This window comes from Oryctolagus cuniculus, chromosome 3 (genome assembly GCF_964237555.1).
Source record: "Oryctolagus cuniculus chromosome 3, mOryCun1.1, whole genome shotgun sequence".
Taxonomy (NCBI): Eukaryota; Metazoa; Chordata; class Mammalia; order Lagomorpha; family Leporidae; genus Oryctolagus; species Oryctolagus cuniculus.
In genome coordinates, this window is record NC_091434.1 from 184,695,902 (window position 1) to 184,719,204 (window position 23,303).

Sequence of the window (23,303 nt, forward strand, 5' to 3'; positions counted from 1 at the left end):
AAAAATAATTAATTAAAAGAAAAATGAGAAAACAAGAAAGCAAAAATATAAAAGAAAATATAATAAAGGTCAATTGTATTACTGACAGCTGTAGGTCAGATAAAACCAAAAGAGAAACAGAAGGACAGGAGCTGGGGTCAGTGTGTAAAGCTGCTGCATGGGACAGTCACAACTCACACTGGAGTGCCAGGCATAAGCCCCACCTCCTCATCGGATCCAACTGATGCACATCCTTGGAGACAGCTGGTGATGGCTCAAGTAATTGGGTACTTAACACCCACACGGACACCAGGAAAGAGTTCTGGGCTCCTGGCTTTAACCTGGCCCAGCCTTAGCTACTACAGACATTTGAAGAATGAATCCACAGATGGAAGACCTCACTCTCTGACTCTGATACCCTCGTTCTGTCACTCTGCCTTTCAAATAAATGAAAATAAGTAAAAATAACAATTACAATCAAATAAAAATACATAGAACAAAATAAAAGAGAAAAGTTTAGGCCAATAAAAATTGTTATCCAAATGCTATCTATAAAAGAAAGAGCTAGGGGCCAGCGCTGTGGAGGAGTAGGTTAAGCATCCGCCTGCAGTGCCAGCATCCCATAACTGCACTGGTTCAAGTCCCGGCTGCTCCAGTTCCGATCCAGCTCTCTGCTGTGGCCCCTGCACCCATGTGGGAGACCCAGAGGAAGCTCCTGGATCTTGTCTTTGGATTGGGCCAGCTCTCGCTGTTGCAGCCATCTGGGGAGTGAACCAGCAGGTGGAATACCTCTTTCTCTCTCTCTTTTTTTAAGACTTTATTTGAGAGGTAGCGTTATAAACAGTGAGAGGGAGAAAGAGAGAGAAAGGTCTTCCATCTGTTGGTTCACTGCCCAGTTAGCCACAATGGACAGAGCTGAGCCAATCCAGAGCCAGGAGCCAGGAGCCAGGAGCTTCCTCTGGGTCTCCTGCACAGGTGCAGGGGCCCAAGGACTTGGGCCATCTTCTACTGCTTTCCCAGGCTACAGTAGAGAGCTGGATTGGAAGTGGAGCAGCTGGGACTAGAACCCTTGCCCCTATGGGATGCCAGCACCACAGGTGGATGATTAACCTACTGTGCCACAGTGGTGGCCCCAGAAGACCTCTCTTAACTCTACCTCTCAAATAGATTGAGAAAAAAAAAAAAGTCAGGTGTCAGCATTGTGGCAAAGCAGGCAGAGCTGCTGCTGCCTGCAATGCTGGCTGCTCTGCTTCCATCCAGCTCCCTGCTAAGGCCTGGGAAAAGCAGAAGATGGTCCAAGCACCTGGGTCCTTGCTACCCATGTGGAAGACCTGGAAGAAACTCCTAGCTCCTGGCTTCGGCTTGTTTTCAGGGAGAGAACCTGAGGATGGAAGATCTCTCTCTATGTAACTCTTTCCAATAAATAAAATTTTTAAAAAATAATTGAGGAGGCCGGCGCCGCGGCTCACTAGGCTAATCCTCCGCCTAGCGGCGCCAGCACACCGGATTCTAGTCCCGGTCGGGGCGCCAGATTCTGTTGCAGTTGCCCCTCTTCCAGGCCAGCTCTCTGCTGTGGCCAGGGAGTGCAGTGGAGGATGGCCCAAGTGCTTGGGCCCTGCACCCCATGGGAGACCAGGAGAAGCACCTGGCTCCTGCTTTCGGAACAGCGCGGTGCGCCGGCCGCAGCACGCTGGCCGCAGCGGCCATTGGAGGGTGAACCAACGGCAAAGGAAGACCTTTCTCTCTCTCTCTCTCTCACTGTCCACTCTGCCTGTCAAAAAAAAAAAAAAAAAAAGGAAAATAAAAAATTGAAGCAAAGATGGGAAAATCTGCACATTGCAAAAATAAAGAGACGTCTACAATTTTAACATTAAATTCAAAGTAAAAAGCACTAGTAGGAAAAAGAGTCAGCAACAGACGGCAGTCATCACGACCAGGAAGTCATCAGGAGTCCCCGTGGGAAGGCGCCCACGCCGTGTCTCGTGTACACACGTCTCAGCTCAACAACCAGAGAAGCATCTGACTCTTGCTTCCTGCTAATGCTGATTGTGGCTCAAGTGACTGGCATCCTGCTGCCCATCTGGGAGAACAAACTGCACTCCTGGCTCCTGGCGCTCGTGCCCACTGCAGCTGCTGCAGGTGACTGGGGAATGGCCCGGTGGGTGGGAGCTCTCCTCTCTTGTCTGTCTCTCAAATAAATAAATGAAATTTAAAACAAAAAAAGAATCTTATAAACAACAAAAACTAAGGCAAAAAATTACAAATAAGAGAAAAATCCTGGCAGGGCCGGCATTATGGTATCAGGTAAAGCTACCACCTGTGACACTGGCATCCCATACAGGCATGTGTTCAGGTCCCAGCTGCTCCACTTCTGATCCAGCTTCCTGTTAACACATCTGGGAAAGCAGTGAAGATGGTCCAAGAACTTGGGCCCCTGCACCCATATGAGATACCCAGACAAAGGTCTCGGCTCCTGGCTTCGGATCAGCCCAGCTCTGGCCATTGTGGCCATCTGGGAGGTGGATCAGCCGATGGAAGATCTCTCTCTCTGTCTCTCCCTCTCTCTGACTTTCAAAACATAAATAAATCTTTCAAAAAAAGAAGATCATGGATATAGTTAATTCCTTAAAGATAACATGAAAAAAAAAAAAACAGTTGTTGCTCTAAATGTGCTGGGATTGAGGATTATTAACCAGCATTTATTGCTCTTTCTATGTGATGAATGAAGAAGTTAATCATTACACTTACTACACGGAGGTCTTCAATGCGCTTTTCAAGAAGAACGGGTAGGCCCTCTGGGAGTGTAGGTGCCGCCTTGGGCATCACCTGAGAGGTGTAGGTTGGCTGGGCAGTGTTTCCATTCTCTCCCCCAGACTCAGACAGGGGGCTACCATCAGAAGCAGCATCCAGTAATCTGTCAAAATCGAAATCATCCAGCATCTCTAGGGCATTTTCAGCTTCCTGAAAGAGCTCGTGTTCATTTGTGCTAACAAAAATGGGGAGGTCTGGGTCAGCGCTGCTCAGACTCATGTCCTGGGCGTCACTCCCCAGCGCTGCAGAGGCACAGGGCGCTTTGTGCACAGGGGCGGGCACGAAGGGCACCGGGGCTTTCGGGGTAGACGCCTTCTTTAGTGCATCCTTCTCTTTCTGGAACTTTCGTATCATGGCAGCAAGAGAAAGAGAATCTTTGTAACGTTTCTTCTTCTTCTCTGACTTGTGTGAATTCAGAGCTACAACTCTGTGGAAAAAAAGGAAAAAAGTGATCAGTTAGGTTATGTGTCAATTTACGGGCTAAAGACCCATGTAAATAAGTAGGCCAGAACTAAAATAATCATCTGATAGGGGGCAGAACAAATAGTTTTCTTAATTTCTTACTAAATTATATTTTACCAATAGCATCTTGGCACAGCGCTGTGGTGCACAGGTTAGACCACTGCTTGCAACAGTTTCAAGTTCCTACTGCTCCACTCTCCATCCAGATCCCTGGGAATGCACTTGGGAAAGCAGCTGCAGGTGGCCTGAGTGCTGGGGTCCTGCCGACCCACAAGAGACACACAGTTGGAGCTCAGGGCTCCTACCCTCAGCCTGGACCAGCTCTGCCCATTGTGGCCACTGGGGAGTGACCAGGAGATGAAAGACTGATCTCTCGTTCTGTGTGTCTTTCTCTCCCTCTCTCTGTCACTCTGCCTTTCAAATAAATAAATGTTAAGAAAAAAAAAAAAAAAGAATTAACCAAGTAAAGAAATGTACTTTTGCTGAAAACACAGCTGCCTCACAACCCTGGAACCCCAGGAGAATGATGCAATCACCTGCCAAAAACACAACACCCACCATCTCGGTCTTGAGTACTATCCACCACCACGCCATTCTTGTATATCGCATTCTGTCTGCTACAAAGACCTTCTGATCATGTGCCAACTTCCTTTCTAGGAATGGCCACGACAGGCAATCGGACAGCTTTGTACAACTATCAACAATCACCTCCTCTCCTAGGAACTAGACAGAAAGTGCTCAGTTTAGCTACCACTTCCTCTAAAAAAATCTTTTTTAAGTATAATGGTTTAGACATTTCTATGTGTGCTAAAAAATCGAAAAGATTTTTAATACCTTAAAAGCAGGCTGGCAGTTCAGTACTGTTACACACAAGAAGGACAGCGGGGCAATGCTGTGGCACAGATGGGGCCACCACTGCACTTCACACTGGAGTAACAGTTGGAGTACCAGCAGTTTCACTTCTTTTTTTAAAAGATTTATTTATTTACTGTGGGGAGCAACCCGGACTAGACTAAGTTGCTCGAATTAGGACTTATTCTATGCATCTGCTCTCCCACAATATGGCGCTGGGAGAGAAGAAAACAGCTTCCGCACAGCTGCCTCCAGTTCAACCAATTAACTGTAGGACTTGCTCCTGATTGGAGAGCAGCGTACTCAGCCGAGTTGGGATTGGCGGAGGAGGACTATAAAGGAGGAGAGAGACGGCATGCACCGGGAACATCTATGGGGAACATCTAAGGGAACCCGTGCAGCCCCCGAGAGAACCGGCCGGCAGTGTGCCGCTCCCCTGCGGAAGTGGGGAATGTGGCCAGGGGGAACTGCCCTTCCACGGAGGTGGAAGGGATAGTAGCCAACCCGGGAAGAACCAGCAGCAAACCCGGGGAGGGCCGAGCAGACGAAAGAACAGCGCAGGGTCCTGTGTCGTTCCTCCACGAAGAGGGGGAGCGACAATTTACTTGAAAGTAAGTTACACAGAAGAGAGAGAGAGAGAGAGAGAGAGAGGTCTTCCATCCACTGGTTCACTCCCCAGTTGACCGCAACAGCGAGCCAGGAGCCAGGAGCCTCCTCCGGGTCTTCCAAGGGAGCCCAAGGACCTGGGCCATCCTCCACTGCTGACCCAGGCTATAGCAGAGAGCTGGATTGGAAGAGCAACTGGGACTCGAACCGGCGCCCATATGGGATGCCGGCACTGCAGACGGAGGCTTCACCTGCTCTGCCACAGAGCCGGCCCCCAGTTTCACTTCTGACTCAGCTCCCTGCTAATGCGCCTGGGAGAGCAGCAGATGCCTTAAGATTTTGGGCCCCTGCACTCACACAGGAGATCTGGAAGGAGCTCGAAACTTCTGACTTCAACCTGGCCCAGCCCAGACCATTGCAGCCATCTGGGGAGGGAACGAATGGATGGAAGATCTATGTCTCTTCCTCCCTTCCGTTCCCCTTTTATATCTTAAGTAAATAAAATAAATCTTTTTTAAAGTAAATCTTAAAAAAAAAACACTATAGTAAGTCTTTCATAAATACTTGCTGAATAAATTATTGAGAATTCAATAAAAGGTAATACTTATAGCTATGTTCCCAAAGATGTCTACTTGCAAATAATGAACATTTAAAATAACTGTTAGTAACACACACATTTTTCTTACTATTAGGAGATTCTTTCATTTATTTATCTTTTAACATGTATTTGAAAGGCAGAGTTACAGAGCAAAGCGGGGGGAGGGGGAGAGGGTAGAGAGAAAGAGAGCCTGATTGGTCTTCCATCTGGCTGGGGCTAGGCTCCCAGTGTGTGCAGGAACCCAAGCACCTGGGCCATCCTCTGCTGCTCTCCCAAGTGCAACAGCAAGGAGATGGCTCAAAACTGGAGCAGCTGAGATTCCAATGAACACACGTGTGGGATGCCAGCATTGCAGGCAGAGGCTTACCGTGCTACACCAAAATGCTGGTTCCTTAACTTCTTAACAGATTAGGCCTGCACTGTGGCACAGCGCGTTATGCTGCTGCTTGTGACATTCCACACAGGAGTGATGGGCGGAGTCTCGGCTGCTCCTTACTAATGTGTTCAGGGAAACAGTGGGAAGTGGCTCAAGTCCTTGGAGCTCTGCCCTCACAAGGCAGACCAGATGGAGCTCCAGGCTCCTGGCTTCGGCCTACCCAGCCCCAGCTGTTCAGTTTTTTGGAGCGTTAACCAGTGAACAGAAGATGTCTCTCTCCTTCTCTGTCATTCTGCCATTCAAATAAATAAATCATTAAGAAAAAACTTCTTTTAAAGATTTTTATTTATTTGAAAAGTAGAGTTAGAGGGATAGAGAGGGAGTGCTCTTCCATCCGCTGGTTCACTCCCTAAATGGCTGCAATGACCAGAGCTGGGCTGATTTGAAGCCAGAAGCCAGGAGCTTCTCCCAGGTCTCTCAAGTAGCTGCAGGGGCCCAAACACTTGGGCCATTTTCCACTGCCTTCCCAGGCACAGAGGAGGAAGCTGGATCAGAAGTAGAGCAGCCTTGGCCAACGCCGTGGCTCACTAGGCTAATCCTCCACCTGTGGTGCCGGCACCCCGGGTTCTAGTCCTGGTTGGGGTGCCGGATTCTGTCCCGGTTGCTCCTCTTCCAGTCCAGCTCTCTGCTGTGGCCTGGGAGTGCAGTGGAAGATGGCCCAAGTCCTTGGGCCCTGCACACCCATGGGAGACCAGGGGAAGCACCTGACTCCTGGCTTCGGATTGGCGCGGTGCACCGGCCGCAGCAGCCATTGAGGGGTGAACCAACAGAAAAAGAAAGACCTTTCTCTCTGTCTGTCTCTCTCTCACTGTCCACTCTGTCAAAAAAAAATAAAAAATTTTAAAAATATTAAAAAAAAAAAAAGAAGTAGAACAGCCTGGATTCGAACTGGTGCCCATATAGGAAGCCAGCACCACAGGTGGTGGCTGTACCTGCTGCGCCACAGCCCTGGCCCTAGATTAGTGACTATAACCCTATCTGATCCTATCTGATCCTATCTGTGGGAGGGGGAGAGTACCTTCCTCCACCAACTTTCGTATAGTGATAGCCCACAATCCAGATGTACTTCCCCCTCCCCTACAAAAAGAGAAAGAAAATGCAGCCTCTTACAACTATCTTTCCCTGGGCTCTGCAGATAAAGTCATAGGTAGAGGCACTGGTAATTTTTGATACAAATACTTTTTTCTGATTTAAGGCTTTTGAGAAATTCTACTTGGTTTTTAGTGGCAATATCATTACCTAAATTCACAAGCACAAAGAACAGCTTAATAAAATCAATGAAAATTTTTATATTAAAATAACTATAAATTGTTTACACATAGGCTACTGCCAATTCTCAAATCCCCAAGCACCTAAGTTTAGTGTTAGTACTAAAAGATTAACAGAGGGGCCAGCACTGTGGCATATTGGGTAAAGCTACAGCCTGCAAAGCCAACATCCCTTGTAGGTGCTGGTTTGAGTGCTGTCTGCTCCACTTCCGATCCAGTTTCCTGCTAAGGTACCTGGGAAAGCAATGGGGCATGGCTTAGGTTCTTGGGCCACCCACATGGGAGACCTAGATGAAGCTCCTGGCTTCAGACCAGACCAGCTCTGGCCATTGTGGCCATTTGGAGAGTGAACCAGCAGATGAAAGATCGCTCTCTCTCTCTCTCTCTCTGTAAACTCTGTTTTTCAAATAAATAAATAAATCTTTTAAAAAAAGATTAAAAACAGCAAGTTTAACATTTTATACCACCTTTTCAAACTCATTCTCATTGGTGAAAAGTCACAGTGAGCGTCTCACAGATGAAAGCCTTCATGACTTAATAAATACTATAATACTAAGTTATTAGGTCATTAATATTTGAAAATGCTTTATTCCATTAAGTCCAGCTAAGCTGAATTAATTAATGATGGATGCATCTTTCTAAAAGGAGAGAAAGACTGAGACACGAGTTCCCTTATTAGGCTTCTGGTTTTTTTTTTTTTTAAAGATTTATCTATTCACTTGAAATGCAGAGTTACAGAGAGAGAGGGAGGAAGGTTGAGAGCAAGAGAGAGAAACAGAGATCTTCCATCCACTGGTCCACTCCCCAGATGGCCACAACAGCTGGAGCTGCACTGGTCTGCCCGGGACGTCCTCTGGGTCCCCCATGTAGGTGCAAAGGCCCAAGAACTTGGGCTATCCTCTGCTGCCTTCCCAGTCCCAGGCATACGAGAGGCAGACTGGAAGTGGAGCAGCTGGGACATGAACTGGTGTGCAATGGGACGCGAGTGTGGCAGCTGGCAGGCGCACTGCACTACGACGCAGGCCCCGGGTAGTGACTGTGACTTAGCCCAGATTTGGTGACTGTGACATACCCCAGATTAGGTGACTCTGACTTACCCAAGATTAGGTGACTGTGACTTATCCCGGGTTGGTGACTGTGACATACCCCAGATTAGGTGAATGTAACTTACCCGAGATTAGGTGGCTGTGACATACCCCAGATTAGGTGACTGTGACTTACCCCAGATTAGGTGAATGTGACATATCCCGGGTTGGTGACTGTGACATATCCCAGGTTGGTGACTATGACTTACCCCAGATTAGGTGAATGTGACATAACCCAGATTAGGTGAATGTGACATACCCCGGGTTGGTGACTGTGACTTACCCCAGATTAGGTGAATGTGACATAACCCAGATTAGGTGACTGTAACATACCCCAGGTTGGTGACTGTAACTTACCCCAGTTGCTTGGGTACTTTTTTCCTTGGCTTCTTCTCCTTTTCCCCTTCCTCTTTCCGCTTGCGCTTCTTCATCTCAATATCATCTTCTTTTACTTTGGGAACCTGCAAAATTATTGTATTAGAATTGTTTCTTTAACAATGTGGATTCCTGGGATCTAAGAGCACTCTCACCTCTGGTTTTGATTCAGTTGTCTGGGGTAGGGCCACCCAATTTGCATTCTTAACAAACATCTGGTACAAGTCAGTCCCTGGATCACACTGCAAGAAACACTTAACTAGAGACACTGCACATTTCCCAAACACAGTGTACAAACCACAGCTCTGGGAAGATAACAGCTATTAACAAGCATTTCTAAAGCAACCTATTCTGGAAGCTTACCCAAGACTATCAGACCACATATGTATAGAGAATTAAAAAAGTAGCCGGCACCGCGGCTCACTAGGCTAATCCTCCGCCTTGCAGCGCCGGCACACCGGGTTCTAGTCCCGGTCGGGGCATGGGATTCTGTCCCAGTTGCCCCTCTTCCAGGCCAGCTCTCTGCTGTGGCCAGGGAGTGCAGTGGAGGATGGCCCAAGTGCTTGGGCCCTGCACCCCATGGGAGACCAGGAAAAGCACCTGGCTCCTGCCATCGGATCAGCGCGGTGCGCCGGCCGCAGTGTGCCAGCCGCGGCAGCCATTGGAGGGTGAACCAACGGCAAAGGAAGACCTTTCTCTCTGTCTCTCTATCTCACTGTCCACTCTGCCTGTCAAAAAATAAATAAATAAATAAATAAAATAAATATAAAAAAATAAAAAGAATTTAAAAAGTTAGTTCTACTATGATATATTTACACCCTACTACTATATATAGTTATACCAATTTTCCCAGAGCTACAAAATTTTATTTTAAAGTACATGATCATAGATTCATTAAGTGATGGTTATCTTTTACTTTGCCTTATGTTCACAGTTGTGGTACAAGCAACATTCACAAAGTGTAGCCTATTAATTTAATGTTCTCATTACTGCTGCAATGTCAGATGAACTCACTTTGGGTGGCTTGTGCTTTTGGTTGTCTGTAACTTCTTCTTCTTCAGTGTCTGAAGCCTGGCGAAACTGCAGCGTGCCAGTATTGATATAGAAACCTCCGTATTTTGTTGTTAGAGAAGCAGGAACTAATTCATCATACTAGATATTAAAGAAAAGGTCTCGGTTATGCCGTGTCGTCTTCACCCTGCAGGTACGTCAGATAACGCATGTACCACAGCAGCATCCTCCTCAAACTCTAAGTGCAAACTCCCTGCAGCACTGGCAACCCCCGCTGCACGTGCACGGCAGCCCCTCCCAGCACTGCAGGGCTCACACGCCAGACTCTGCACACCAGCACTGGCAACCCCCGCTGCACGTGCACGGCAGCCCCTCCCAGCACTGCAGGGCTCACACGCCAGGCTCTGCACACCAGCACTGGCAACCCCCGCTGCACGTGCACGGCAGCCCCTCCCAGCACTGCAGGGCTCACACGCCAGGCTCTGCACACCAGCACTGGCAACCCCCGCTGCACGTGCACGGCCAGCCCCTCACAGCACTGCAGGGCTCACACGGCCAGGCTCTGCACACGCAGAAGAGCAGACTGCCTAAGGGCGCCAAACAGACACAGCAGCAGCCACAAAGCCAGGCGCTGCCCCCTGGAACAGATGGATAAACCCAGGAACACACGCGTAGTGAAAGAAGCCAGGCGGAGAGAGACAAACACCAGGTATTTCATACGTGGAATCTGAAAAACTGAACTCGAAGAAGTACAGGGTGGAAGCTGGGGTACCAGAGCTGGCCTGGGTTGGGGCCAGTTAGAAAGGGAAAGAGGAGACTATGACCAATGATACCAAGTTGCAGGTAGGAGCAATAAATTCTCATTTTCTACTGCACAGAGGCATGACTACAGTTTGTACTGTTACATCACAAAATACCTAAGACAGGATTTTGAGTATTCTCACCATAAAGAAATGATGAGTTTGAGGTGATGAATTTGCAAATGAGACTGATTTGAACATTACAAAATAATGCACACACGGACTGAATCATGTTTTACCCCATAAATATGTGCAATTATTATTTGTCAATTAAAATACTTCCCCTCAAAAAGAGCCTGACAGCAATGAAAATAGTTGCAGAATAAACTTAAGAGTTTGATATATGTAAAGGAACTTTTAGAACAATCATTTAATTTATTTTTTTAAGGTTTATTTTATTTGAGAGGCAGAGTTACAAAGAGAGAAAGGAGAGACAGAGAGAGACCTTCCATCTGCTGGTTCACTCCCCAAATGGCCACAACTGCAGGGGCTGGGTGAGGCTGAAGCCAGGAGCCAGGAACTTCATCCAGGTCTCCCGCATGGGCGCAGGGGCCCAGAGACTTGGGCCATCTGCTGCTGCTTTCCCAGGCCATAGCAGAGAGCTGGATGGGGCAGCCAGGACTCGAATTGGTGCACACATGGGTGACGCCATTGCAGTGCTGGCTTAACCTGTATGCCCCAGTGCAGGCTCCTCATTTAACTTCTAAAGATGTCACCTGCTACCATTGTTTTTTCTTTCCCCCTTCTATTATTCATGACAAATAATTCTGATAAGAAATTCAAACAAATTAAAACAAATGACTAAATGCCCAGATAGAGCAAATATTTCCTACCATATCATTTACATAGTTTTATTAATAAAGCAATTATAAAGAACAATAAAATCATTTTTTCATCCCAACTTTATGCTTTTTTAAATAGGGAAAGATTTTAGAACATTTAAAAGAAAAACAGCACATATGTTTTAAAAGGAGCAGAAAAATAACAGCCCAGTACAGTAAGCAACTTGAGGATCTAGAATGAGCCAGAAAGACACTTGGCTTGGAGCAAGGAATTCAAATTGTCTAAATCATATTTGTGTCATCGAGTCTGGCTTGCAATGTTTATCATTATTTCATCTGATGAAGAACAAACAGCAAACACAAAGGCCAAACTGAATCAGCACAAGTGGCCACAGAGAGAGAGAGAAGAAAAGCACCTACTTCAGCAACAGAAAGGCACCTGCTAGTTGGGGCTACCAGAACTCTATTTCTGGAGCTCTTCTCATTATATAACTAGATTTTAAGCAAGTTAGATTTTACAGGACCAGTGTTTGAGGCACAGTGGGTAAAGCTGCTGCCTGCAACTCCAGAATCCTGTATCAGAGTGTTGGTCTGCTGGCTGCTCCACTTCTGATCCAGCTTCCTGTTAATGTGCCTGGAGGTGGTGGAGGATGGCCCAAGTACTTGGGTTGCTGCCACCCTTGTGGGAGACCTGAATGGCATTCTGGTCTCCTGGCTTTCGCCTGGCACAGACCTGGCTGTTGCAGCCATTTGGGAACTAACCAGAGGACAAAAGAACTCTTCTTTCATTGTTTTTCCTTTCAAATAAATAAACAGGGGGCCAGCGCCAGGGCGCAGTAGGTTAATCCTCCACCTGCGGTGCCGGCATCCCACATGGGCGCCGGTTCTAGTCGTGGCTGCTCCTCTTACAGTCCAGCTCTCTGCTGTGGCCCAGGAGGGCAGTGGAGGATGACCTAAGTGCTTGGGCCCCTGCACCCACGTGGGAGACTGGGAAGAAGCACCTGGCTCCTGGCTTCGGATCGGCGCAGCTCTGGCCATTGCAGCCATTTGGGGAGTGAACCAACGGAAGGAAGACCTCTCTCTCTGTCTCTCCCTCTCACTGTCTGTAACTCTACCTCTTAAATAAATAAATAAAATCTTTAAAAAATAAACAAATAAATCTTTAAAAAATGTTAACTTTTAAGGAAAACTCTTTGTCATGGGCGAGGACTATTCATATCCTACTATCTATTATAAGACTATCAAGACTAATTACAAAAATCGTGATTTTTTTTTAATCTGTTTCCTTTGAAATTATACGGAGAATGGAAAAAGAAACAATGCCCAGTTTAACCATACTGAATTAAAAAGAAATGAAATGGGGCTGGCACTGCGATGTAATGGGTAAAGCTGCCTCCTGCAGTGCCAGGATCCCATATGGGCACCAGTTCAAGACCCAGCTTCCGATCCAGCTCTGCTACAGCCTGGGAAAGCAGTAGAAGATGGCCCAAGTCCTTGAGCTCCTGCATCCACGTGGCAGACGTGGAGGAAGCTCCTGGCTCCTGGCTTCGGATCAGCTCAGCTCGTTGCTGCAGCCAACTGGGGAGTGAACCATTGGATGGAAGACCTCTCTCTCTCTCTCTCTCTCTCTGCCCTTCGTTCTCTCTGTGTGTAACTCTTTCAAATAAATAAATCAATCTTTAAAAAGAAATGAAAATAAGGATATGAACTCATGCCTACTGTTCTGCTAGGTACACTACTATAAAGATCGCTGAGGATCGTACGTGTGAGCAGTGAAGGGTAGCAGTGAGAAGGTTTCAGAGTCTTTGAGAATATGCAACTGTGGTGAGATACATCTCTGCGTATACATCTGCATAATGCATTATAACTGTCAATACTTCTTCTTAAGAATATCATTTCATGGTCTCATGATGCCATCACTAGGCAAGCAAAGTCACTAGGAAAGTCAGTGTCATTTCATTAGTGAGAACCAAGTGAGGACCTTGGTGAAGCAACTTCCTGTTCGTGGCCATCACTGGCTGCGCACCTAACACCAGGCAGCTCCTTCAGATGAGAAGCTCACTTATCACCAGACATACGGGGCAATTTCTTCTCTATCAGAACGCTTCAGGAAAACAAATTCTGTGACTACTGAATTTAGTCATTTTAAGTAAAATGTGTTGAGAGGGACGGCACTGAACTGCAGAGGCCACGGCTCTACTTCCCACGCAGCTGAGTTGTAAGCAGGCAGAGTACCACCCAGATTCTACTCACGCCTAGCATCACCACTGATTATCCTCAAAGCACTTTCAGCCCTCTTAACTTGGCAGTACAAATCTAAAACTAAAAATGACCTTCAAGAGCACTTATTTTCAGGTATTTTAACAGTAACTAGTCAATGACTCTGAACATTAATCAGAATCACATTACTCTCACCCTCTATCAAATAACTGAACACGGAAAGCTGTGTGACCCTCTCAGAAGAGAGCTGAGCGCCTGGCAGCCCAGCGGGCCACGCTCCAGCTATTACGTCTCAGGTGCACCAGGAGCCTTCCGATAAGGCAGGACACGCCAGGAGTCGCCTCATCTTTCCCAATCCTGAAGGTCAGAGAAGCGATGTCCTAACAGTTCCCAGTCCCCAGCGTACTCCTGGCCTCTTCTGCCACTCTACAGAGTGAGCCGACTGAGCCCCGCTGCGGACTCCGCGGGCCAGCAGCCCCACAGAACTCCCTGATTTCGATGTGAGGCCTCCTTCCTGGTTTCTCAGTCTCAGGATTCTGCCCAGTCTGGAACAAGGAAGGGGTAGGGGTGGTATGCCACGCTCCGCCCACCAATACCACATGCACACCAAAGCTTACTGACAATACAAGTTAGCAGAAACAAGAATATTTGGGGGCCGGCGCCGCGGCTCACTAGGCTAATCCTCCGCCTAGCGGCGCCGGCACATCGGGTTCTAGTCCCAGTCAGGGCGCTGGATTCTGTCCCGGTTGCCCCTCTTCCAGGCCAGCCCTCTGCTGTGGCCAGGGAGTGCAGTGGAGGATGGCCCAGGTGCTTGGGCCCTGCACCCCATGGGAGACCAGGAAAAGCACCTGGCTCCTGGCTCCTGCCATCGGATCAGCGCGGTGCGCCGGCCGCAGCGCGCCGGCCGCGGCGGCCATTGGAGGGTGAACCAACGGCAAAGGAAGACCTTTCTCTCTGTCTCTCTCTCTCACTGTCCACTCTGCCTGTCAAAAAAAAAAATAAATAAAAATAAATAAATAAATAAATAAATAATGCAATCAATGCATAGATACACTTAATTCTTTCAATTTTTTTTTAAAAAGAGATTTATTTATTTATTTGAAAGTCAGAGTTACACAGAGAGAGGAGAGGCAGAGAGAGAGAGAGAGAGAGGTCTTCCTTCCGATGGTTCACTCCCAACTGGCTGCAACTGCCGGAGCTGAGCTGATCCGAAGCCAGGAGCCAAGAGTTTCTTCTGGGTCTCCTACGCGGGTGCAGGGCCCAGGGACTTGGGCCATCTTCTACGGCAATCCCAAGCCATAGCAGAGAGCTAGATTGGAAGTGGAGAACTGGGTCTTGAACCGGCGCCCTTATGGGATGCCAGCGCTTCAGGCCAGGGCGTTAACCCGCTGTGCCACAGTGCTGGCCCACTCAATTATTTCTAAGCACATAAAACTGTACACAGTTCAGATGCCCATCAAAAGGGATTAAATAAAGTATACAATTTAGGTGCGTTCCCTAATAGTTACTACAAGAAATATGTCTACACGCTAATACATAAATACTACTGGAACACAATATTTTTTAATAGAAAAGCAATGTTTTAAACCAAGATTCAGGAGTGGGTGTTTGGCCTAGTAGTTAAGACGTCCCGTCCCGCCGGCGCCATGCCTCACTTGGTTAATCCTCCACCTGCGGTGCTGGCATCCCATATGGGCCCTGGGTTCTAATCCTGGTTGGGGCGCTAGTTTGTCCCGGTTGCTCCTCTTCCAGTCAAGCTCTCTGCTGTGGCCCAGGAGGGCAGTGGAGGATGGCTCAAGTGCTTGGGCCCTGCACCCGCATGGGAGACAGGGAGGAAGCACACTGGCTCCTGGCTTCGGATCAGCGTAGCTCTGGCCGTAGCGGCCATTTGGGGGGTGAACCAACAGAGAGAAGAGCTTTCTCTCTGTCTCTCTCTCTGTCTTAAAAAAAAAAATAAAAAATAAAAAAATAAAAAAAAGCCCTGTCCCCTACTGCAGGGCTGGGTCCAGTAACAGCTCTGCTTCCAACTCCAGCTTCCTGCTAACTTGAGCCCTGGGAGAGTGGGGGTGGTCCCGGCCACTCCTGTGAGGTTCTGGATGGAGTTCCTGACTCCTGGTTTTGGTCCCAGCCAGGGTCTATTATAGACGCCAGGGGAGTAAAGCAGTGAATTGACATATATCCTCTATCAAATAAGTTATTAAAATTTAAAAAAAATACAGACTTTGGTTGCACTGGTGTTAATTGTTTAAAAAGTACACACAGGCTGTATGCTTACTATATATGGAAATTTCTAGATAACTATACAAGATGCTTAACAGAGTTTCCTACTGCTTTCTTTTATAAGATTTATTTATTGGAGCTGGTGATGTGGCGTAGCCAGTAAAGCTGCTTCCTGCAGTGCTGGCATCCCATGTCGGCAACGGTTCAAATCCCGGCTGCTCCACTTCCAATTCAACTCTCTGCTGTGGCCTGGGAAAGCATAGAAGATGGCCCAAATCCATGGGCATCTGCACCCATGTGGGAGACCTGGAAGCTCCTGGCTCCTGGCTCCTGGCTTCGGATCGGCCCAGCTCTGGCTGTCGCAGCCTTCTGGGAAGTGAACAAGCGGATGGACGACCTCTCTCTGCCTCTGCCTCTTAAATAAATAAATAAATCTTTATAAAAAATTTATTTTTTGGGGGGAAAGATTCAAAATATGTCTTTAATAATATGCATCAGATTGAAATAATGGTCTTTAGCCCATGTCAAAATATATGCCTGAGATTCTGGTGCAAAGCCGGGTGACTATAGATAATACTAATGGTCTGGGGACCAGCGCTGTGGCGCAGTGGGTTGGCGCCCTGGCCTGAAGTGCTGGCATCCCATGTGGGTGCTAGTTCTAGTCCTGGCTGCTCCTCTTCCAATCCAGCTCTTTGCTATGGCCTGGGAAAGCAGTAGAAGCAGTAGAAGAAGTCCTTGGGCTCCTGCACCCACGTGGGAGACTGGAGGAAGCTCCTGGCTCTGGCTTCAGATCGGCACAGTTCTGTCATTGTGCTCATCTGGGGAGTGAACCAGCGGATGGAAGACTTCTCTCTCTCTGTCTCTACCTCTCTCTGTAACTGTCTTTCAAATAAATGAAATAAATGTTTGAAAAAAAAATACTAATGGTCTGTATATTTTTCTTTGCTTTTTTTTTTTTTTAAAGATTTATTTATTTGAAAGGCAGAGTTACAAAGAGGCAGAGGCAGAACGAGAGAGAGAGAGATAGAGAGAGAGAAAGCCTTCCATCCTCCAATTCACTTCCCCAAAGGGTTGCAATGGCCAGAGCTGGGCTGATCCAAAGCCAGGAGCCAGGAGCTTCCTCAGGGTCTCCCACATGGGTGCAGGGGCCCAAGCACTTACGCCATCTTCTACTGCTATCCCAGGCCATAGCAGAGAGCTGGATGTGAAGTGGAGCAGCCAGGACTTGAACCAGCACCCACATGGGATGCTGGCACTATAGGTGGCAGCTTTACCTACTATACCCCAGCACCTGCCCCCTACATATTGTTCTATAAAAAAGTAGAAGATAGGATTTTGTGGGTTTTTACTACACAGAGTGTTAAATTCTTGAGCAGATAAATACATCTACCCCCACTGGACACTTTACAATATGGACATGTAACAGAACATCACATGGTACCCATAAATACAAAAAATTTGTATGTAAATTTTTCAAAAAAAGGCTTTAAAGGAACTTAACTTAAAAATACAAGTAAGTACAGTTCTTTGAGCATTTTCTATATCCTAGGCAATTTGTATGACTTGCAATTAGCTGAGACTTATTTTTAAATAAATAAATAAATAAATAAATAGAGTTAACAGAGAATATTCCATCTTCTGGTTTACTCTAACAGCCCAGGCTGAAGCCAGGAACCTAGAACTCCATCCTGGTCTCCTACGGGGTGTCAGAGGCCTAAGCACTTGGGCCATCCTGCTGCTGCTTTCCCAGGCACATTGGCAGAGAGCTGGATAGAAGTGGAACAGCCAGGACTTGAACTGGTGCCCATACGGGGTGCCAGTGTCGCAGGTGGTGGCTTCACCCGTGCCATAATGCTTGCCCCCAGTGTGTACCTCCTGACAGCGAGGCCTTGGGGTGCTTAATCCACTTCATGACCAGCTTATGCTTCCTTCTGTTCTACCACTGCATATACTAATTTTGTAAATAAGAAAAAAGAACGTGAAAAATTAAACAAAAGCACCCCCAACACAAAAAGCTCTGGCTTAGGCCTCTCCTCCAGAAATTCTAATTCAGTAAGTCTCAGTTAAGTAAAACAAACCAGGGGTAGTGCTGTGGTATAGTGGGCTAAGCTGCCACCTGTGATGCCAGCATCCCCTAAGGGTGCCAGTCCAAGTCCCGGCTGCTCCACTTCCAACCCAGCTTCCTGCTAATGCACCTGGGAAAGCCGCGGAACATGGCTCAAGTGCTTGGGCCCTTGCCACTCATGTGGGAAAGCCATTGAAAGCTTCGGGCTCCCGGCTTCAGTGGGCCCAACCCTGACTGTAGCTGCCATCTGGGGAGTGAACCCGTGGATGGAAGACCTCTCTCCCTGTCTCTGCAATTCTGCCTTTCAAGTAAATAAAAAATAAATTTAAAAAAAAGGGGGGGGGGAGGGGAACCATCTACTGGTTAACTCCCTCACAAGCGCCCACAATGGCAGGGTGTGAGCCAGCCTAATGTTAGGACCCAGGAACTCAATCCAATCTCCCAGGTGGGTGGCAGGAACCTAACTACTTCAGCCATCCCTGCTGTCTCCCAGGCAGGAAGCTGGAATCGACAGCAAAGCCAGACTGAAATCCAGGCTCTCCAATACGGGATATGAGTTTTCCAATTGATGGCTGAACCATTAAGTCAACTATCTGCCCCATGAAAATGATCAGCGAAAGAACTTCAAGCGATATTTCAGAAACTAGCAGGGAGCACCGTGAATTGAGACTAAGTCGAACAGGACCAGCAAACCATGGTCACCAGCCAGACCCAGCCTGCCAGTTTGCTATCATACACCGTGCAACCGAAGAACGGGTTTTTATATTTTCTATACGGTTGGGAGAAAAAAATCAAAACAGAATTAGTATTTCATGACACATGAAAATTACAGCTTAAATTTCCAAGTCCACAAATAAAGCTTCATTGTAACAGTCACTATTACTACTGTAGACAACTGCTCTCCTGCTACAACCTGAGTCCAGGGCGCAGCTGTGGCCAAGACCGTGTGGTCCACAAAATCCAAACCATTTACAATGTGACTCTACAGAAACAGAGTTTGCCAAAACTTGTTCTAGTACAACAATGTAATAGTGATAACTATGGAATAAGGACTATGGCCACTATCGAGTAACTGAACATGAAATTTTACACATGCGGTATTCTTTTTTAAATAATCAAAAAAATAAATAAATAAAAAGCAGTGAGCTTGGCTTTCAAAAGCACACATAAAAACATTCACTGTCTACTTTACCCATGATTCTACCCCAAAGAAACAAAGAATTTGCTGCCATATTAAAGATACATTACTCACAGCCTCTGAGTTATCAATAAATGGATCTGTCTCATCATAGCCAAAGCCTATATCAATTAAATCTTGTAGCCGATCCTTCCGGTGCTTACGGGGTTTCCCACCCTGCAAAGAACAGATACATTAGGCTATTCAGTACTCATACTGTTTCCAGAAGTCACAAAAGACCTGTTGGAAGAATTCAAGTAACTTCTGTAGGTAATCCCCCTCCAGGGTGGCAGTTACACTCTACTTCAGGGAGGACAAAGTAACTCCAGGGGAAACCTGGCACTACCTAAGCCAGGTGGCCAGAGTGAACGCAAACCCAAGGTCATGTGGACAGCATGCATCCTTGCTGTAATGGGACAAAACCTGCACTTGACCTCTGTGGCCGCCTCTCAAAAGCCTAAAACCAGGGAGAAAACATCAGAGAGACCCAAACAGATGGCATTCTACAAAATAAGCAACCAGTATCCTTCAAAGCTCAAGATTATCAAAAACCATCACCACCACCAACAGTAACAACAAACCTTGGAAAACTGTCCGACAAAGAATACATAATGACAGGAAGTGAAAAAAGACACTGGGGGACAGTAGTAACATCCAAAGTGTAGAGTTTATGTAAGTTACCAATGTTGGCTCCTTGGTTGTAACAAAGTACTACATGAACACACAATGTTAACAATAGGGAAAAGTTGGTAGGGCTGTATGAGAGCTCTTTTACCACCTTTGCTATTTCTCTGTAAATATAAAATTTCTGTAAATGTAAAATCTTTTTAAAATTACTTTACACATCTTTCAAAATTTGATTTCATTTTATTTGAAAGGTAAACGAAGAAAGAGAGAGAGATCTTCCAACTGCTGGCTCAGTCAGCAAATGCCTTCAACAGCCAGTACTGGGCCAGGCCAAAGCCAGGAGCCCAAGACTCCAGACAGGTCTCCTGCGTGGGTGGCAGGAACCCAGGATCTCGAGCCGTCACCTGCACTAATAGGAAGCTGGATCAGCAGCAGAGAAGGGATCATGCATCCTAAGCAGCAACTTGACTACTGAACCAAATGCCCAGCCCAGGTGCTTTATCCAGGTCTCCTGTGTAGGTTCAGGACCCAAGTACCTGGGCCATCATTCTCTGCTTCCCAAGCACATTAGCAGGGAGCTGTATAGGAAGTGGAGCATCCAGGACTTGAACTGATCCCCACATGGGATGCCAGCATCACAGGAGGAGGCTTAGCCCATTACACCACAATGCCAGCTCCCTGGAAGATCTCTATCTTTCCCTCCCTCTCTGTCACTCTGCCTTTCAAATAAATAAAATAAATCTTAAATTTTTTTTAATGTGAGAAATTCTGTTTCCAAGGAACCTACATGGATAATCTTCTCAACAAATTTCCTGAGCCACCTACTATGTGTCAGCTTTTCTGGATTTTGCAGTATTGTACAAAGGAGGGAGGTTAATCAACAGCTATAAACAGTTACAGAAAGTAGAAAGGGTAGGCTGACGTGGTGCAGCATCGGGTCGAGTCCCACCTGCTCCACTTCCAAACCAGCTCCCTGCTAATGAGCCTGGAATAGCAGCGGAAGATGGCTTAAGCGCTTGGGCTCCTGCACCCATGAGGGAGTCCCAGAGGAAGCTCCTAGCTCCTGGCTTCAGTCTGGCCCAGTCCTGGCTGTTCCCACCATTTGGGGAATGAACCAGCGGATGGAAGACTTTGCCTCTGCCTCTGCCTCTCCCTCTCTGTAATTCCACCTTTCAAATAAATAAATAAATCTTCAAAAAAATTATAGCAAATGATGATATTATTTGGAGGAGCTGAATCTCCTGTATATTACTGTTGCAAATGGCCATATAATGATAAAGGCCACTTTGAAAAATAGTTTGGTAGTTTCTTATAAACACACAGATAGCATACGACCTAACAATCCAACTCACATGTACTCAAGAGAAACAAAAATGGATGTTCTTACAAAGGCTTCTTACTCTAACATTTAGAGCAGTTCTACTCATAACAGTGAAAAACTGGACACCACCCAATACCCGTCTTCTGGCAACTGGATAAACGATTGTGATGCAAAATCCACATGGCGTACATTACTACTCAGCAGTGAGATGGAAGAACTTCTGCCACCAGCACCTCATGGATTCAGAAGGCTGACACAGAAGATGTAAGAGTCCACTTACAGGAAACACTGGCAAAAGCACACACAGACACACACACACACACACACACAGGAAGAGGAAGAAACGACAGGCTGCCTGTGGCTGGGGTGCAGGGAGAGGCCTGGGTGCCGATGAACAAGGCTCTCTCAGTTCTTCTCTGATATGTCTGCCTGGCTGTCAGGTGTACTTTTCATTCAACTGTACTTCAAAAAAAAAAAAAAAAAAACAAGGGAACTTTGTAGAGGTCTGAGACTGCTCCATATCATGACTGGTAGGGGCGACAGGATTCAATACACGTGTTGCATTCACCATTGTAACTGACAATGGGTGGTCTGTATTTACTTAAATTACACCTCAATAATGCTGACGTTAAAAGCCCCTCTTTATTATTGCCATTTCAAGTCTCTTCCCTACAAACGTGTGCTCTTATGATTATTCTCATCTACAGCTTTCTTTCCATTCCAAATGCCAATGCTAGGACACTTCTCACCTAAATGCACTGAGTGCCTCACTCAGGCTCTCTTCCCTTGCATTTGTCCTGCATGATACCACTTAGTTAATAGTTCTAAAATACCACACAGTGTCATTCCCCTGCTCGGAATGCTTCAGTTGTATCCTAATATTGTAATTCAAGGGCTGGCATTGTGCGGGAGGGTAAGGTCACCGCCCGGAATGCCAGCATCGTATGGGCATTGGCCCGCGTGCTGGCTGCTCCACTTCCAATGCAGCTCCCTGCAGAAGGCCTGGGAAAGCAGTAGAAGACCGCCCAAGTGCTTGAGCACCTGCACCCACGTGGAAGACCCAAAAGAAGCTCCTGGCTCCTGGCTCCAGCCTGGCCCAGTCCTGGTGTTGGGACCATCTGGGGAGTGAACCAACCAGTAAAAGATTCGCTCTATAATTCTGCTTTTCAAAAAATAAATAAATCTTTTTTTAAAAAGAGAGAATTCTGATAAATTCTTTAAAAAGTGATAATTCAAAACCCTTGATATGGTACCAATTAAATGCTTTCTACAAGTTGACTGAAATACCTTTCCACTTTTTTTCTTAGTTTTCCAACATAAACTAACCTGCTCCTCCCACCCTTCAATGCTCAGATGTTTTTTGCTTCTTTGTTCTTGCATTTTTATTTATTTAAATAAACATCCTTGCTGGCGCCGCAGCTCACTAGGCTAATCCTCCGCCTAGCGGCGCCAGCACACCGGGTTCTAGTCCCGGTCAGGGCGCCGGATTCTGTCCTGGTTGCCCCTCTTCCAGGCCAGCCCTCTGCTGTGGCCAGGGAGTGCAGTGGAGGATGGCCCAGGTGCTTGGGCCCTGCACCCCATGGGAGACCAGGAAAAGCACCTGGCTCCTGGCTCCTGCCATCGGATCAGCGCGGTGCGCCGGCCGCAGCGCGCCGGCCGCGGCGGCCATTGGAGGGTGAACCAACGGCAAAGGAAGACCTTTCTCTCTGTCTCTCTCTCACTGTCCACTCTGCCTGTCAATAAATAAATAAATAAATAAATAAATATCCTTGTATCCTTTGTTTTAATCCCTTATCCAAGATGCTTCCTAATTAAAGTCACAATGATATTTCTGCCCTCCTAATATATTTTTGGTCTAGTCACAACTAGCTGCCTTCAGGCTTTCCTGGGAGAAACTAAAATATCAAACAAGTTCTGTTATAGCAGGCATAATCAGACACGGGCAAAAGTACTAAGTGTGGATAACTCCAGAGCTCCAGGACATCTACGCGAGATAAGACTGCTAGTTTGTTGCCAACAGAAATCATGACTGTTCTTAATAGTTCTGTGTCCATAGTCTAATACAGGCATTAAAGTACCAAGTACTGCAAAGTGTGAATCTTACAGATCAAACAAAACAGCTGACGTTTACTTGATTATAATAGTAGTATTCTGACCAAAATGTCTCCCAAAAGTGATCTTTCAAGTATAAGATCTGCATTAAGCACATCAATTATAGACTATCAGTGATAAAAGTATAAATTACATAAGCCATTGAGGCTGGCACTGTGGTGCAGGGGGTTAAGCTGCCACCTGATAGACTAGCATCCAATACGGACAATGGTTTGAGTCCCGGCTGCTCCACTTCTGATCCAGCTCCCAAACACCCATGTGGGAGACTCGGATGAAGGTCCTGACTCCTGGCTTTTATCTGGCTCAGTCCTGGCCACTGTAGCCATTTGGATACTGAATCAGTGGATGGAAGACTTCTCTCTGCCTCTGCCTCTTTTTCTCTGTAACTTCACTTTTCAAATAAATAAATAAATCTTTCAAATAAATTAAATTTTTAAAAAATAAATAAAATATGACATATTCATTGTTAACAGCCGTTTAAAAACAAGATGGGAGG

General features: G+C 46.7%; 1 protein-coding gene across 16 annotated transcripts in view; it reads right to left on the reverse strand.

Annotated features, from left to right (window-relative positions):
- UBN2 (ubinuclein 2) overlaps positions 1–23,303 on the reverse strand; it is a 98,539-nt gene that overhangs the window by 54,132 nt on the left and 21,104 nt on the right. For 7 of the 16 annotated variants that reach the window (XM_017338034.3, XM_070071426.1, XM_070071422.1 and 4 more), the window contains exons 3-7: positions 18,823–18,924; positions 9,487–9,624; positions 8,628–8,714; positions 8,455–8,558; positions 2,728–3,217 (exon numbers count right to left, since the gene is read on the reverse strand). In XM_017338034.3, the coding sequence (XP_017193523.2) occupies positions 2,728–3,217; positions 8,455–8,558; positions 8,628–8,714; positions 9,487–9,624; positions 18,823–18,924 (921 nt within the window). The remainder of the gene's footprint in view (positions 1–2,727; positions 3,218–8,454; positions 8,559–8,627; positions 8,715–9,486; positions 9,625–18,822; positions 18,925–23,303) is intronic. The other 9 variants (XM_070071427.1, XM_070071424.1, XM_070071425.1 and 6 more) reach the window with 3 other exon arrangements.